Source organism: Anomaloglossus baeobatrachus, chromosome 4 (genome assembly GCF_048569485.1).
Source record: "Anomaloglossus baeobatrachus isolate aAnoBae1 chromosome 4, aAnoBae1.hap1, whole genome shotgun sequence".
NCBI classification, from domain to species: Eukaryota; Metazoa; Chordata; class Amphibia; order Anura; family Aromobatidae; genus Anomaloglossus; species Anomaloglossus baeobatrachus.
The window spans coordinates 8,191,139-8,208,025 of NC_134356.1; the positions used below are offsets into that span (position 1 = coordinate 8,191,139).

Here is a 16,887-nt window from a genome sequence, read left to right on the forward strand (position 1 = left end):
AGAATATAACTACTATAATACTGCTCCTATATACAGGAATATAACTACTATAATACTGCTCCTATATACAAGAATATAACTACTATAATACTGCCCCTATATACAGGAATATAACTGCTATAATACTGCCCCCTATGTACAAGAATATATCTACTACAATACTGCTCCTATATACAAGAATATAACTACTATAATACTGCTCCTATATACAAGAATATAACTGCTATAATACTGCTCCTATATACAAGAATATATCTACTATAATACTGCCCCCTATATACAAGAATATAACTACTATAATACTGCTCCTATGTACAAGAATATATCTACTATAATACTGCTCCTATATACAAGAATATAACTACTATAATACTGCCCCTATATACATGAATATAACTACTATAATACTGCTCCTACATACAAGAATATAACTACTATAATACTGCCCCCTATATACATGAATATAACTACTATAATACTGCCCCTATATACATGAATATAACTACTATAATACTGCCCCTATATACATGAATATAACTACTATAATACTGCTCCTATGTACAAGAATATAACTACTATAATACTGCCCTCTATGTACAAGAATATAACTGCTATAATACTGCTCCTATATACAAGAATATCACTACTATAATACTGCCCCTATGTACAAGAATATAACTACTATAATACTGCCCTCTATATACAAGAATATAACTACTATAATACTGCCCCTATATACAGGAATATAACTACTGTAATACTGCTCCTATGTACAAGAATATAACTACTATAATACTGCACCTATGTACAAGAATATAACTACTATAATACTGTCCCTATATACAGGAATATAACTACTATAATACTGCTCCTATATAAAAGAATATAACTACTATAATACTGTATCTATGTACAAGAATATAACTACTATAATACTGCCCCCTATGTACAAGAATATAACTGATATAATACTCCCCACTATGTACAAGACTATAACTACTATAATACTGCCCCTATGCACAAGAATATGACTTCTATAATTACACTGTAAGATTACCTTGCCCTTGTTTTCTGCAGATATGTTGGAAGTATCAGCGTGACATGTGTGCTCTCGGTAACGATTGTTCACGTCTTCACGTCTGTGATTACTTCACAAAAGGAGAATGTAATCGTCGCTTCTGTAGTCGCTCTCACAATCTCCTGGATGTCGGAGCCGATCGCTGTCAGATGTCGGAGGTTTCTCTTATGAACTTTCAGATTCTCTGTGAGATGAAACACATTGAACGTCATCAATCATTGTTCAAAGTGCAAAACCCTGAAGCACAGAGGAGCCGAGGACGACCAACAAAAAAGAGGGATTGCCAGGACAATTTGAGGAGCAAGAGTCGAGGACGACAAGAAGAAGGAGCAGGTGCGGTCTATGTATTTTCTTGGGAGGCCTCATAGACTGATTCAGTTTTTCCCAGAAAAGGTGATAAAGATCTGATCACCGGGGGCTTTACCAGTAGGAAATAAAATAAAATGAGCTAGATACCCCTCGTTTCGTTGGGACACTGGCTGGAGGAAGGCTCAGCTTTATATCACACCGTATACCGGCAGATACCTTGTCACATATTTAATAAGTTGATATTTATTTTAGGGTGCGATTTCTCGGAGAGATCAAGCAGACGACTAACATCGGAGAATGGGGAGAGTCCGGCCACCTGGTTTGGAGACGATGATGATGAATGGAATGAATTTCTGAAAACCCAGCAAGATATTATAAAGAAAAATTGGTTTAGTCCACCGCCGGCCCAGTCAGATAACAGAGGGGCTTCATTGCTAAACCCACCGACTAGAACCTCCCCCATTGTGCAGCCAGCAATGCCATCAGGAACTGTAACCGCTATACCCCCAGCTTCACCTGACGTGTCTTCTCAGCCAGGTACGTCCCCTCTGGGGTCTCCACAAGTGTTTACTGCTGAGAGAAATGTTTAGAATTTCGTAATTAATCTATAATTTCACCACAGGAATCGCAGCCAATCGCTTAACTCCATCTGTTGTTCCATCCGCTCCTCAGCCAAAGCCGGTGATTACACCAGTGACCACAATAGGTCCACTTAATGCTCCACCAAAATCAATCAATCTTCCTATACAAGATCTATCAGTTGCGGAGTCTAATAATCTTGGGTCCCCCTCAGCGGTGAAACCACCCAATGTTACACCAGTGCCACCAACAAGACCAAGCAAAATGATTGATTCCCCAACAGAAGTTCCATCTGTTCCTCTGGAGAAACCAGTGACCACTACAATTACAAGCCCATCCATCTCTCAAGCAGTTTTTACAATCATACCATTGACTTCCCCAGAGTCGAATCCAAACGTAGTCAATTCTCCTATGAAAGTTCCGTCTGGTCCTCTGGAGAAACCAGTAGCCGCCTCAACCCTCAACCCACCTAGTTCTCAGCCAATATCTTATATGAAATCAGTTGAAGTTGCATCTATTACCCAGCAGAAACTAGTGTCCTCCTTGCCTGCAAACCCTTCCATCCCTCGACCATCTGTTACCATCAAATCAGTAACAAGTCCAACAGCTGGTCCTTCTTCTGCCCCATCTCCTTTTCATCCCAGACGGGTAAACTCTCCTACAGAAGGTCCACCTGTTGGTCATGTAAAACCAGTCCAGTCCAGTGTCCAGTACCAGAATGTGCTCGATCAACAACCAATATCGAATGCAGGTGTTCAAAAAGATGTGACTATGAAACCTACAGATTCTGCTCCTCAGACATCACCAAAGAGGGGTAAGTACATGGAGTATGAAGGGATGGTCTAATAGTGGCTAATCTCCGAAAGCACTCAACAGCCTCGTCTGGGTACATTGATCCCTGGTATGAAAGATTTACTTAGCCTCATGTTCAATCATTGTTTTGATTGGTTAACTTTACATAAAAGTGAACAAATATACAAATGTCTTGATTCTATAGTCACATTCAATACTCATAGGTCACACAGAGGTTAGGTCCGTGTTGTTGGGTGTCGGGGAGATCGGGGAGGTTGCCAACAATCACACAATTGACTGACGAGGCAACAGCTACTATTGCTACTCAAAAGGTTATTGGGCGCTTTCCAGGGAGAATCCAACACATGGTGTATATCTATCTATCTATCTATCTATCTATATATATATATATATATATATAAAAATATGTATATTTTGGTGCAATTACCACCAAGATCCGTAATAACTGGAGGAAGACAAGCTGCCACCACCAATCGTTTATGCAGGCTGCTTGGATTTGGATACCATTACTAGTAATGTTTTGCCTCACGAGGCTTCAGGGATGCGGTTTATAGAGCAAGATGAACTAGGCTATTACATTTGATATATTTATTTCAACAAGGCATTGTTTATAAAATGTACAAAGAATGTTACAAAGGGGACAAGACAATACAGGACATACAGTCACATAAAAGTAAAAAGGGATGAACAAAAGATAAGTACTAAATGGAGCACTCTGTTTAGAAAATGGCGCGGTCCTTACTATGTACTATTGTTCTATGTAAAGCCGCCCTACCTTTTTTCACCACTAGGGTCTACCACCCTTTAGAAGTGACATCGCTGATGCATGCTTGACCAGGATATTAATTTCTGATGATATTGTCAGGTTTATCACTTTATTATGAGTTGTTTTTTTGTTTGTTTTTTTCAGTGGATCCCAACAAAGTCCCGGAGATCTGTCTCTCTAATATTTGGAAATATTGCAAACTAGGAAGTAAGTTTCACCTTGGGGACATTATTAGATGTATGAACATGTACCGACGCTCAGCTCACTGCTTCTGTGTTGGGGAAATCTGCTCGGATCCACAGACTTCTCAGTAGCAAACATAGAAATAATCCAGCAATGCGGAGAGGATCCCAAAAGGCTGAACTTTTATTCCATCATGGTTAAAGTATGAAAAATTATAGGAGACCACAAAATGGCCTAAATGTGTAGGCTATGCTTTATTTATGGCCGGGGCCAGGTTTCTGTCCTTTTCAGAAGCCTTACCATGGTGTTCTATGGGAGTACAGACGACCTCTCGCTGCTCACATTTGAATTTCACAGGCTGCTCCCAGCATTACAATGAACATCCTAGTGTTTATGTTCCCCATCCTGGTATATGTCCCCCTTTCTGGTATATATCTCCCCCATCCTGGTACTTATATTCCTATCCTATCCCTATTCTGGGTCCCGTACTGATATATATCTCCTCCATCTTGGTATATATATGTCCTCCATCCTGCCTCTAAAGCATAAAAAATGGGTGCTATGGGTGATGTATTATGTCACAGCCATTCGACATCAATGCCCGGCACATCAATATCAGCTGCCAGCCTCTGGCCAAAAGCATGTATTGTGGTACATGGACCCAACTTGTCTCTGTGTCGCAATACACTGCAGCTGAAGTAGGCGCTGGGGTCGGCAGGACGCCTTCAGCACAGGCCCGGTTGTCTTCACACCCGTTTTGCCACGATCGTTACGTCCCTACTGAGAATAAAGACTAGAGGAGTTTGACTACCATACATTATGTCACCGCAGACCATAATGCTAGGTGCAGGACGAGTGTGACGTTCCCTCACCTCTTCTTGGTGTTGTCTATGTGGCCTCCAAACCAATCTCTGATTATCCCTGCATGCAACACAGAAGCAGGACTCATCGCTGAAGAGGTTAGACCTCCGTTCTAGCCTCCACAACTTTATTGGGAGCAGTGGCATCCCCTCCACTGCCAGACTCCGTACTCCCAGTGTCCAGTAACGGAGTCCAGAAATTCCAGGCAGGTTGAGCAATGGTCTGGACACTTTTTTAATGGACTGAAGACACATTTCTTTCAGTGTAGATGGAATTAGAGAAAAGCATTGTACGTTCAGCCGCTCTTCATATCTTGCGGGATCATCTCTGCATCGTTGGACTTTTCCTATATCACAGCACAACAATGTTTTTGGCATTATTGGCAATTATTAATTGGCATTATTAGATTAAGGTTTGGATATTGTCTAATATGCAGGTAACGCGGGGTTCTCCTTTATTACAGATGATTGTCCGGACATGCATTACTACCTGCCGTACCGATGGCAGATCTATAAAGGAACCGACTGGGAAGATGTTCCGGATATGGAGGAGATTGAGAAATCTTACTGCAACCCAAAGGAGGACAGGTACGGGTCGTCCAGCTCCGGGCATCACATAATGTGTGGATCCAAAGTTTTTTGGGAACAGGGAATCATCAGGGAACTTCTTCCCACTTTTTGTCCTTAGGGTTCTTCTGATTGATTTTCTGACCATGAGATCTGAGGGGCGCCGCGTTCGTCGTCTCTCCACCGTATCATCAGTCGTGAAGCCGTCTGAATATGTTCTGACCACTGAGTGGCTGTGGTACTGGAGGGATGAATATGGCACCTGGATGCAATATGGACAGTCGGTAAGTGGGCACATAATAATGGGCGATCCTCAGGGTTGGAGCTGTAGGAGGGGCGATCCTCAGGGTTGGAGCTGTAGGAGCGGCGATCCTCAGTTGTGGAGCGGTAGGAGGGGCGATCCTCAGGGTTGGAGCTGTAGGAGGGGCGATCCTCAGGGTTGGAGCTGTAGGAGGGGCGATCCTCAGTTGTGGAGCGGTAGGAGGGGCGATCCTCAGGGGTGGAGCTGTAGGAGGGGCGATCCTCAAGGGTGGAGCTGTAGGAGGAGCGATTATCAGGGGTGGAACGGTAGGAGGGGCGATCCTCAGGGGTGGAGTGGTAGGAGGGGCGATCCTCAGGGTTGGAGCTGTAGGAGGGGCGATCCTCAGGGTTGGAGCTGTAGGAGGGGTGATTATCAGGGGTGGAGCGGTAGGAGGGGTGATCCTCAGGGGTGGAGCGGTAGGAGGGGCGATCCTCAGGGGTGGAGCTGTAGGAGGGGCGATCCTCAGGGTTGGAGCTGTAGGAGGGGCGATCCTCAGGGGTGGAGCTGTAGGAGGGGCGATCCTCAGGGTTGGAGCTGTAGGAGGGGCGATCCTCAGGGTTGGAGCTGTAGGAGGGGCGATCCTCAGGGTTGGAGCTGTAGGAGGGGCGATCATCAGGGGTGGAGCTGTAGGAAGTGCGATCCTCATGGGTGGAGCTGTAGGAGGGGTGATCCTCAGGGTTGGAGCTGTAGGAGGGGCGATCCTCAGGGTTGGAGCTGTAGGGGGGGCGATCCTCAGGGGTGGAGCTGTAGGAGGGGCGATCCTCAGGGTTGGAGCTGTAGGAGGGGCGATCCTCAGGGTTGGAGCTGTAGGAGGGGCGATCCTCAGGGTTGGAGCTGTAGGAGGGGCGATCATCAGGGGTGGAGCTGTAGGAAGGGCGATCCTCATGGGTGGAGCTGTAGGAGGGGTGATCCTCAGGGTTGGAGCTGTAGGAGGGGCGATCCTCAGGGTTGGAGAAGTAGGAGGGGTGATCCTCAGGGTTGGAGCTGTAGGAGGGGTGATCCTCAGGGGTCGAGCTGTAGGAGGGGTGATCCTCAGGGGTGGAGCCATAGGAGGGGTGATTCTCAGGGGTGGAGCTGTAGGAGGGGCCTCAAAGTTATTGACATTAATAGACTCACCAGGTCTCTCTGCTCTGTATGTGGGAACTTATTTTACAAATAATGTGATCATTGGGGGCTGCTGATGGATTTTGCATTTGGGGTGGGGGCGCTGATAAAAATCACAACTAAATCATTTTCACATTTTTTTCATCTCCTTAGAATGTGAAACAAGTGAGCTCCAACCTATTGTCGTCAGACCTGGAGAACGTGTATCTCCCCGATCCCACCGCTGTTGTTCCTTTCACCGCCGGCAATCAGATCTATGAGATCAACTTCCGAGGTACGGGTGTGACAAACGGCAGCAGTACGGATGTGCAGCTGCTCGAGGTTTGCTTAAAGCATCGACTACTCTTAGGGGCACTTTGCACACTGCGACATCGCAGGTGCGATGTCGGTGGGGTCAAATTGAAAGTGCCGCACATCCGGCATCGCATGCGATATCGTAGTGTGTAAAGCCTAGATGATACGATTAACAAGCGTAAAAGCGTCGTAATCGTATCATCGGTGCAGCGTCGGCGTAATCCATAATTACGCTGACGCGACGGTCCGATGTTGTTCCTCGCTCCTGCGGCAGCGCACATCGCTGTGTATGAAGCCGCAGGAGCGAGGAACATCTCCTACCGGCGTCACCGCGGCTCCCGTAGGCTATGCGGAAGGAAGGAGGTGGGCAGGATGTTTACATCCTGCTCATCTCCGCCCCTCCGCTCCGATTGGTCGCCGGCCGTGTGACGTCGCAGTGACGCCACACGACCCGCCCCCTTAACAAGGAGGCGGGTCGCCGGCCACAGGGACGTCGCACGGCAGGTGAGTGTGTGTGTGAAGCTGCAATAGTGATAATTTTCGCTACGCCAGCTATCACCACATATCGCTGCTGCGACGGGGGCGGGGACTATCGCACTCGGCATCGCAGCATCGGCCTGCGATGTCGTAGTGTGCAAAGTGCCCCTTACACTGATACATGAGGATGACAGAGTTTATTTATTTCCTAAAGAAATGAAGCAAAAGAACATAATATACAAGACGGAGAAAGACGTGCGCAGGAGACCGAAATATCTCAACTTTGAAGATGTGAAATTATTGAGAGGAAGGTAATGTCATACATGGATGAATGATAGATGATGGATCATGGATGGATAATAGATGGATGGATGATAGATGGATAATTGATGGATAGATGACAGATGGATGATAGATGGATGGATGATAGATGGATGGATGATGGATGGATGATCGATGGGATGGATTATAGATGGAAGGATGATAGATGGATGGATGAAGGATGGATGATAGATGGATGGATGATCTATGGGATGGATGATATTTGGATGGATGGTAGATGAATGGATGATCTATGGCAGGGGGGGGACCTTTTACTGCCGGGGTTCATTTGTAAATTTGTGCTAACCTCCAGGGGCCGTACAAAATTATTATAATATTATTATTAATTATAATTAACTCAGCCCTACTGTGGTGGCCGGAGCTGCTTTTCTTTGGTGCAGTGGTTAATTTTTGGTGACATTGATCACATAACGTTGCTTTTCACAACTACTTTTCCAAGTTTGTCTCTGTCTGAAGCGCAGTCGACTCTTTGTGATAATAATATTGGTAAACCATATATATCACATAGGAGACATTGGGACTGCTGTATATACATCACAGAAGACATTGGGGGCACATGCGTCACATGAGGGGCTGGGGACATATATATGCCCCAGCCCCTCCTTTGATGTATATGCCTCAGCCCCTCCTGTGATTTATATATTCCCCAACCGCTCTTGTTATATATATGCCCCTAGCCCCTCCTGTGATTTATAAGCCCCATCCCCTTCTGTGATGTATATGCCCCCAGCATCTCCAATGTGATGTATATGCCCCAGCGTCTCCTACGATATATATGTCCCAACCCCTCCAGTAATATGAATGCCCCCAGTCCCTCCTGTGATGTATATGCCCCCAGTTCCTCCTGTGATGTACTGTATATGCCCCCAGCCTCTCCTGTGATGTGTATGCCCCTCCAGTGATGTGTATGCCCTCAGTCCCTTCTGTGATGTATATGCCCCAGTCCCTTCTTTTATGTATATATCACAGGAGATGCTGGGGGCATACCCTCACAGAAGATGCTGGAAGCATACACATCACAGGAGATGCTGGAGGCATACACATCACAGGAGATGCTGGGGGCATACACATCACAGGAGATGCTGGGGGCATACACATCACAGGAGATGCTGGGGGCATACACATCACAGGAGATGCTTGGGGCATACACATCACAGGAGATGCTGGGGGCATACACATCACAGGAGATGCTGGGGGCATACACATCACAGGAGATGCTGGGGGCATACACATCACAGGAGATGCTTGGGGCATACACATCACAGGAATTGCTGGCGGCATACACATCACAGGAGATGTTGGGGGGCATACACATCACATTAGGGGCTGGGGCTATATACATCAAAAGAGGGGCTGGGGGTATATACATCAAAAGAGGGTCTGGGGGCATATATATCAAAAGAGCGGCTGGGGCATATACATCAAAAGAGGGGCTTGGGCCTATACATCACAGGAGAGGCTCAGGGCATATACATCATAGGAGAGGCTGAGGGTATATACATTACTGGAGGCATTGAGGGCATACACATTACAGGAGGGGCTGGGGCATATACATCACAAGAGTCGCTGGGGCACAGACATCACTGGGAGGCATATATATGGCTGAGGGGCACAGACAGCACTTTGGGGGGGCATGGACAGCATTGTTGGGGCACAAACATCACTGGGGAGCAGGCATCACAATAACAAGTGACTCGCGCTAGTCTATCATCAAATCAGCTGGCAGGGCCACACATTCTCTGGACAGGAGCGTCTCAGCTGCATAGAAATACATGCAGCCGTCCCACTACTGTCAGGAGAGTGTGCGGCTGTGTTGCGTGATGTGATATGAGACTAGCGCGAGTGCAAATGTGACTCCTCAATGCACATCCTCGCATCGCACATGGAGATTTAAAGTGCCGGCAAGACGCGGTGGTCGGCCCGACCACTGCGGACCCAGGAATGTGCCCTGATTTTTGGGATGAATGACATTTGGATAGGTGATAGATGGATAAATGATAGATGAATGGATGATAGATGATAGATGGATGGATGATAGATGGATGATAGATGGATGATATATTGATGGATGATATTTGGAAGGATGATAGATTCTTTGCTCTGGTGTGGTCATCGATTCAGTATTAAACTTCTTTTTTTATCCTTTCAGCACAAGATCGGCAGCAGCTAAATCCCCTCTGAAATCAGGAGCGTCCACCCGGAGCACAGACCTGTACCCCAAGACCTGGGACCCTGAGTCCATGCCGGAGTTCGGCTGTAAGGTAATGTGCGGAGCCCCTGTGACGTGTGACCGGAGGACGTGGGACAGGAGGGGTCACTGTTCTTCTTCTATTCCCTATAGAAAGTTCTTGTCTCGGATGTATCCATCGAGTTCTTAGAAATTGTCAGCAGCTTCTCCAAGACGGTCAGCGGGCACGAGGTGAAGAGGATGTGGCGTCTCCAGAACCCATCTCTGTGGCAGGTGTTTGACTGGTATGTCCGCCCTCCACCCTCACATCTGGAGGGGGTTATATGTGCCCCATGTACGGAGGTGTAGATCATAAGTGGTGGTGCTGCACCAGGAGGCCCCAGCTATTGCCTCACTATGGATGGCAGCCTGGCCTTGACCTTACAGATAGAGGATGGTCTTATTTTTTCTCGGTTGTTTTTTTAATGTTGTTTTTCTGTTTTAAGGCAAAAGGAACAGATGAAAAAGGTCAACCAGGGACGAGATGTGAAGGAAATCCGGTTGTTTCATGGCACGGATATTAAGCACATCGATGCCATCTGCAATCAGAATTTTGACTGGCGCATCTGTGGCACCCATGGCACCGTGTATGGACAAGGTAGGCCACAGATTCTAGGAGGGATGTTTGTTATCCTGTGGACAGTGCCTGCAAAGAGGTCAGAAGACTGATCGTATTACATATGTACCCCAAACTGAAAGGGAACGGATCCCTGTAAAGATGTAGATATGTAGAGGGGAACAAATGCTAAGCCGATAGGGCTCCACTCCCCAGACTGACCTGTGTTTGTGTTTCGCCCCAGATGTGGGGTGCGACACTTACTTTGATCTTCAGGGGAGCGTCCACTTCCCCACAGCCGGTCACCATCGGGGCAACACATCACACAGAGACTCTCTTTACAAAACAACAACTGGTTTATTCGTTCTTGAACCTTCTGGAAAGACATGGCCATTACAATCCTATTCTCCTGCCACTGTTCTCTTGTCTAGCCCTCACCCTGGGTATTAGCCTTCCAGCAGCCGAGTCTAAACTTCTACTGTTCCCCATTTTTTGTTTGTGCGGCTTCCCGTTCCCAATTGGTGCCTTGGAAGGCTATACTATGCCCATCACGAGGTAAGCCGTAGGCTCTGGACACGCCTCCCTTCTTAAATTTGGCCGTCCTCGGCCAGGACTTTGCTAGGCAATATTCATTTATATACTTTAGAGTCTATATGGCCGTAGGCCAGAGTTCATTTTCCTCCATCCGGGTATCGAACGGGGACACACAGATACACTCATAGAGTGCCTGAATGCAGCAGTCTCTGATTAGCCAGCAGGGAGTCATGACAGTCCCAGACCCACTATTCAGGATCCACAAGTCTCCTCCACCTCCTCCCCTTTATGCAAATGCCAGATGAACAACACTGTCCCAAAGCACCAAGGGTAAACAAAGGTCCATGGGAAAAAGTCCTTGGGGGAAAAGCAGGCAAAATCTTTGGGACAAAGGAGCAATGTCCTCGGGACTAAGTCCATGGGGCAAAGGTCAAGGTTCATGGGGTACTGTACACAGGGCAGGGATAAACAGGTTAAGCATCTGCTTTGCCATTCACCATTCCAGCAGAGGGGAGCTCAAAAAGCACAACAAAAAATAAGGAGGAAGAAATAAACAAAAAGTACCTTTAAGCCACTCAGGCCATCTTCGGGGACCGGATCTCCAGACCAGTCACCATGGAACGCCCAACACTTCTGGAATGATTGTGCAACTAGCACAACTGGGGGAAGTCATCTGAGTCCGGTTCTTTTCTTCACACCGCCAACCTTATGGCTAACCAATCACTGGCTATGGAGGTGGTAAATCTTCCCTTTGAACATTAAGATGCGTATGTGCCTTGTGGACTTTCCACTTTCAAGAACCCCACTTGGAGTCCTGCTGGGTTGGGGCTATTACCCCAGAACAAGTGACCATGCCTCACTGCAGCTGTCTCGTCGAAAAACCCAATCATGAGTCCCGTCATCCAAGATGTAGCTGCAGCCGCAGCCGCACCAGGAGTTGTAGTAGGCCACCTCTCACACTGTGGCTGGTTGCTGGTACCTGGTTGTGAGCGACTGCCTGGGTTCTGAGTCCCAATTCTAAATGGTCCAATGATGTTACACCTCTGCAAGGCTCTGGCCTGCCAAATCATGCAACAGCCCCTGTATCTGGATCCTCTGGTTGGGAGTCTCCTGGTTGGCTGGTTCGTCCCCAGCTGTCCCTTCCACCTCATGGTCCAATCGGCACCTTCCAGAGACTGTAATGGTGCCGGTCGACAAGGTCTGGGGAATCTCCATCTTACAGATGTCGACTTCCAGGGTGGGGCCTCTTCCCGTTCCTCCTCCTCTTTTTTCAGGCCCACCGCCCATTCCCCTTCAGTATCTCAAAAAGGGCAGATGCTCACACTTTGGTGCACCCACTGAAGGTGGGCACCACTAAACATGGAGCATTTCTTGATCACCAGCTTCTGGACACACAGTGCAACACTGCATGCTCGTTTCTTCCCCCCAGATGTTTCTTAATCCCCGGCTTCTGAGCGCACCAGACAGCGTTTCACGTTCTTTTTCTTTGGGAAGGCACTCAAAGGGAATTTTCTGTGGTCAGATACCAGCCATGTGTTGTCACTTTCATCTCTATGCTGCGTATTTCATGATCTATGCCTGGCTCAGCCATCGCTGAACCAGTGAGTGCTCCCTCTCAGGGTTCCAGGTCGGGAGGGTTTAATCCTTACTGCCTCGCTCTGATGGACTGGCTGCTATATCCTGGTGCTGCACCTCCGGTGCATCGCGAGTGATATTTCCAGCTCAGCTGCGTTCATTCCCGTGAGTGACCTGTATTGTGCTCTGTCCCATCCTGACCTCCGTCTTTAGCCCTGACCTGATTTGACCTAGGTCTTTCCCCTCCCCCGATCTTATCTTTGTCTCCCTCCAGACCCGATCTGATCTGTGTCTCCCATCTTGTCCCTGTCTTCACCTCTGTTCCCCTCCAGTACAGTCCTGTTCGTTCTCTCCTTTGTCTGTTTCCCAATCTCTCCGCTGTGTCCCTGTTTCAGTTCTTGTTCCCGGTGTTCCCCATTCCTGTTTCCAAGACTTCCCGGCTCTTGACCTTCTGACTATCACCTGACCACGTTTTTGCCTTCTCCTGTATTACTGATGAGACCTCCTGCTGCAGACCCAGATTGCTGACTATGCTACTGCCCTCTAGTGGGCTTGCCTGCTTACTGCTCTTTGAGGTGAGCTTCAGTGCTTTCCTTCGGGGAAGCATTGATTTAGATCAGGCTTTTTACTGCCCTATTGCCCCATAGTGGTTGGTTTGCTAACTACTCCCTTGTTTTTCCAAGGTCACTTCCTCGCAGTCGGTCTTGACAGATTGTGCGAGGATCGACTCTATTCGCAGCGGATGCTAGGCCGACAGGGCTCCGCTCTACTTCACCAGACTGACCTGTATTTGTGTTCCACCCCGGACTGAGGGTGCGACACTTCCCTCGATCTTCAGGGGTGCTTCCACCTCCTTGCAGCCAGTCACCATCGTAGACATGGCAGGGCAACACATCACACAAAGAGTCTCTTTACAAAACAACAAGTGGTTTATTTGCTCTTCTGGACAGACATGGCCATTGCAATCCTGTTCTCTGAGGTACTTCTTCTGTCTAGCCTTCACCCTGGGTATAAGCCTCCCAGCAACCGGGTCTAAACTTCTACTTTTCCCCATTTTTTGTCTCCATGGCTTCTCTTGTCCAATCGCTGCCTTGCCTATATCCATCCCGAGGTGAGCAATAGGCTCCGGTCACAACGGAGGCTACCTACCGTTTCCCTGACCAGGTCCAAGGTACCAAACCTGTCCGCACACCTGGAACCTTTCTGCAGAACTAATTCTTTCCTGGCCTGTCTCACTAGTTAACACTTTGCTCTCTGACACTCTTCCCATCCTGAATCTCTGTTACTCGGCAACCTGGAAGTATCTGTTACATTGTACATACTAAAACCTTCACATACGTTAATATCTATCTGCTAACATTCCTACTTAACACTCCTATGATTTTCACTTCACAGTTAACACATTAATCACACATAACAAGTTATACTATAAAACGCACAATTATAATAAAATGCAATAAAACACTTTAAACATTTGGCCGCTAGATGGCGCCAACCGCTGCACTGCTCCAGCTCTGCTACGTTGCCAGGCCGTTTTCTACAGCTGCAGCAATTAGACAGACACTTTATAAAACATTCTATGTACAGCGTAGGAGTGGGGTAATCCAGCCACCTCCTACACGCCTCCCTTCTTAAACTTGGCCGTCCTCAGCTAGGACTTTGTCAGGTAATATTCATGTATATACTTTACAGTCTTTGTGGCCATAGGCCAAAGTCCATTTTCCTCCATCCAGCCCGTATTTTCAAGCAGCAGCACTTAGATAGGCACATTACAAAACATTATATGTACAGCATAGGAGTGGGGTATCAGGAAACCTCCTACAAATACATAGAATCAGGGTGTATTATTTTTGAGTGCACCGGACAAACCAGATTACTTACTATGTTTGCAGTTGTGACACATATCAGTAATGTACAAGTTGTGCCTCTCCATCCTTGTACAACTACTACTCCCAGCATGCTCTGACAGCCTCTGCTTTCCGTCATGTGTGATATTTTACTGACGTCATCCTTCAGGAGTTTCTTATAACCTGTCATCGTTCTCCCTATAGGAAGCTACTTTGCCCGAGATGCCTCGTACTCCCATAACTACTCCACACCGACGTCTGGCAGGACACGGACAATGTTCGTAGCTCGCGTGCTGGTGGGAGACTATGTAACAGGAGACCCCCAAATGAAGCGCCCGCCGCTGAGACCCGGCAGCAGCACGCGGTACTATGACTCCTGTGTGGACAACGTTTTCAGCCCCTCCATCTTTGTGGTGTTTGAGAAGCATCAGATCTACCCGGAATATCTGCTGGAGTACGAAGAGCAGAAAAAGTCCTGCCTCCTCTGCTGAGGACCTAATGGAGAGTGAACATCAATACAAAGAGGGGTGACCCCAATATTTAGAGCTGTGAACCCCAATACAAGTAGGAGTTACCCCAATATAAAGAGCTGTGACCCCAATACAAGGAGGGGTGACCCCAAGATAAAGATATGTGAACCCCAATACATGGGGGGTGACCCCCAATATAACGAGCTATGACCCCTAATACAAGGAGATGTGACCCCAATATAAAGAGCTGAGAACCCCAATACAAGGAGGAGTGACCCTAATATAAAGAGCTGTAAACCCCAATACATGGAGAGGTGATCCCAATATAAAGAGCTGAGAATCCCAATAAAAGGAGGGGGGACCCCAATATAAAGAGCTGAGAACCCTAATTAAAGGAGGAGTGAACACAATATAAAGAGCTGTAAACCTCAATACATGTAGAGGTGACCCCAATATAAAGAGCTGAGAATCCAATAGAAGGAGGGGTGATTTCAATATAAAGAGGTCTGAACCCCAATACTAGGGGTGATTTCAATATAAAGAGGTCTGAACCCCAATAAAAGGAGTTACCCCAATATAAAGAGGTCTGAACCCAAATACAAGGGGTGCCCCCAATGTAAAGAGCTGAGAACCCCAATATCGTAACAAAAAAACCTGTCATAATTCAATTGTTTCCTCGTCATTAGAGGTGAATTCAGAGCATCTAGAATAATGATAGTCAGATCCATTGTGATTCTGACCATTCGGGTTTCTGCTGCCGCTTTGCATCTTGGGAAATGTGGAGTTTTTTATGTAATGGTAAAAATATTACATCTCTTAAAATGCATCATATCAGAACGTGCAATGCAAGCACTGACCACAAGAGGGCAGCAAAGAAAACATATTAGTAAAGATGCGGAACCTGTAGGAAGGTGACCGCAGATTTGTGTGTGACTAGAGGACAAGTCATAAAGCGATTTCTGAGCGTGCAGCCTCTAAGATAAAGGTTTCCTCGTGGAGATCTGGTTTTGGAGGAATGTAATGTCCTTACCCTGAACTGGTTCCTGGTGAGGAGATGATTCCTACCAATGCTCTAACCCCGGGGCACAGCGGAGGGCAACCTGACGGGGGGGGGGTCTGAGCCCCGGGGGAGGATGAGTGAGGTCATCACGCAGGCGCGGTGACATCATTTATTGGGACGTGCCCCATTATTTATATGGGGTGGTAGTGGGGGCCAGTGGGCACCGGGCGGCCCCTGGTTTCCCTGCACTGGCGCTTCCACTGGATGGAAGGTTTTCTGGACGATTTCCAGTCCTGCTCTCGTAGATCTGGACTCGGGTCCGTCTTGTGTGATTACAGCCCCCCGATCCCCTGGAGGTCAATGTCACCGGACAGGAAAAAGGACGGGGGGCAAAACGCTGAATATGTCACTAAATCAGAGGATTCTCTGTATAAATCAATAAAAATGCAAATCTTAAAGGGATTCTCCAGGGGTTACCCGAGGATACGACCTCTGAACCTCCTGAGCCATGGTATCCCCATGACTGGAAGTGACATTAGTGAACTTCACCCTGTCTAATGGATCGGCTCGCCTAAGTTTTACTGAACCCCTGTAGCCAATTTTATCCCTTTTACACCCATGACTTTCTGTAAAGAGATCATTGCTGAGTAACTGTATCACTGTATGATCAGATCTGAGAAATAAAGGGGAACTCCACCCAAAATAAATCATCCATATTACTTGTGTAGTGTCTTCAGTGTGAACAGACATGAGGCCCCGCCCCCTGGTGATGACATCACTGATATAATGACGTGATCAGCCATGAGGCCACTCCCCTTATACACAGCCCCGCCCTCTGGTGATGACATCACTGATATACTGACATGTCAGACATGAGACCACAACTCTTATATACAGCCCCGCCCCTGGTGATGACATCACTGATATAATGACATGATCAGATAGGGAGACCACACCCCTTATATACAGCCCTTCTACCTGGTGATGACATCACTGATATAATGA

General features: G+C 47.2%; 1 protein-coding gene across 1 annotated transcript in view; it reads left to right on the forward strand.

Annotated features, from left to right (window-relative positions):
- Positions 1-16,596, forward strand: part of LOC142302474 (zinc finger CCCH-type antiviral protein 1-like) — a 42,346-nt gene extending 25,750 nt beyond the window's left edge. Inside the window, exons 3-14 of the mRNA XM_075343542.1 lie at positions 1,078-1,411; positions 1,640-1,924; positions 2,010-2,780; positions 3,690-3,752; positions 5,053-5,176; positions 5,277-5,439; positions 6,714-6,834; positions 7,546-7,642; positions 9,823-9,934; positions 10,015-10,145; positions 10,347-10,498; positions 14,617-16,596. Of these exons, the coding sequence (XP_075199657.1) occupies positions 1,078-1,411; positions 1,640-1,924; positions 2,010-2,780; positions 3,690-3,752; positions 5,053-5,176; positions 5,277-5,439; positions 6,714-6,834; positions 7,546-7,642; positions 9,823-9,934; positions 10,015-10,145; positions 10,347-10,498; positions 14,617-14,903 (2,640 nt within the window). The 3' untranslated portion in view covers positions 14,904-16,596. The remainder of the gene's footprint in view (positions 1-1,077; positions 1,412-1,639; positions 1,925-2,009; positions 2,781-3,689; positions 3,753-5,052; positions 5,177-5,276; positions 5,440-6,713; positions 6,835-7,545; positions 7,643-9,822; positions 9,935-10,014; positions 10,146-10,346; positions 10,499-14,616) is intronic.
- The last annotated feature ends 291 nt before the right edge of the window (positions 16,597-16,887 follow it).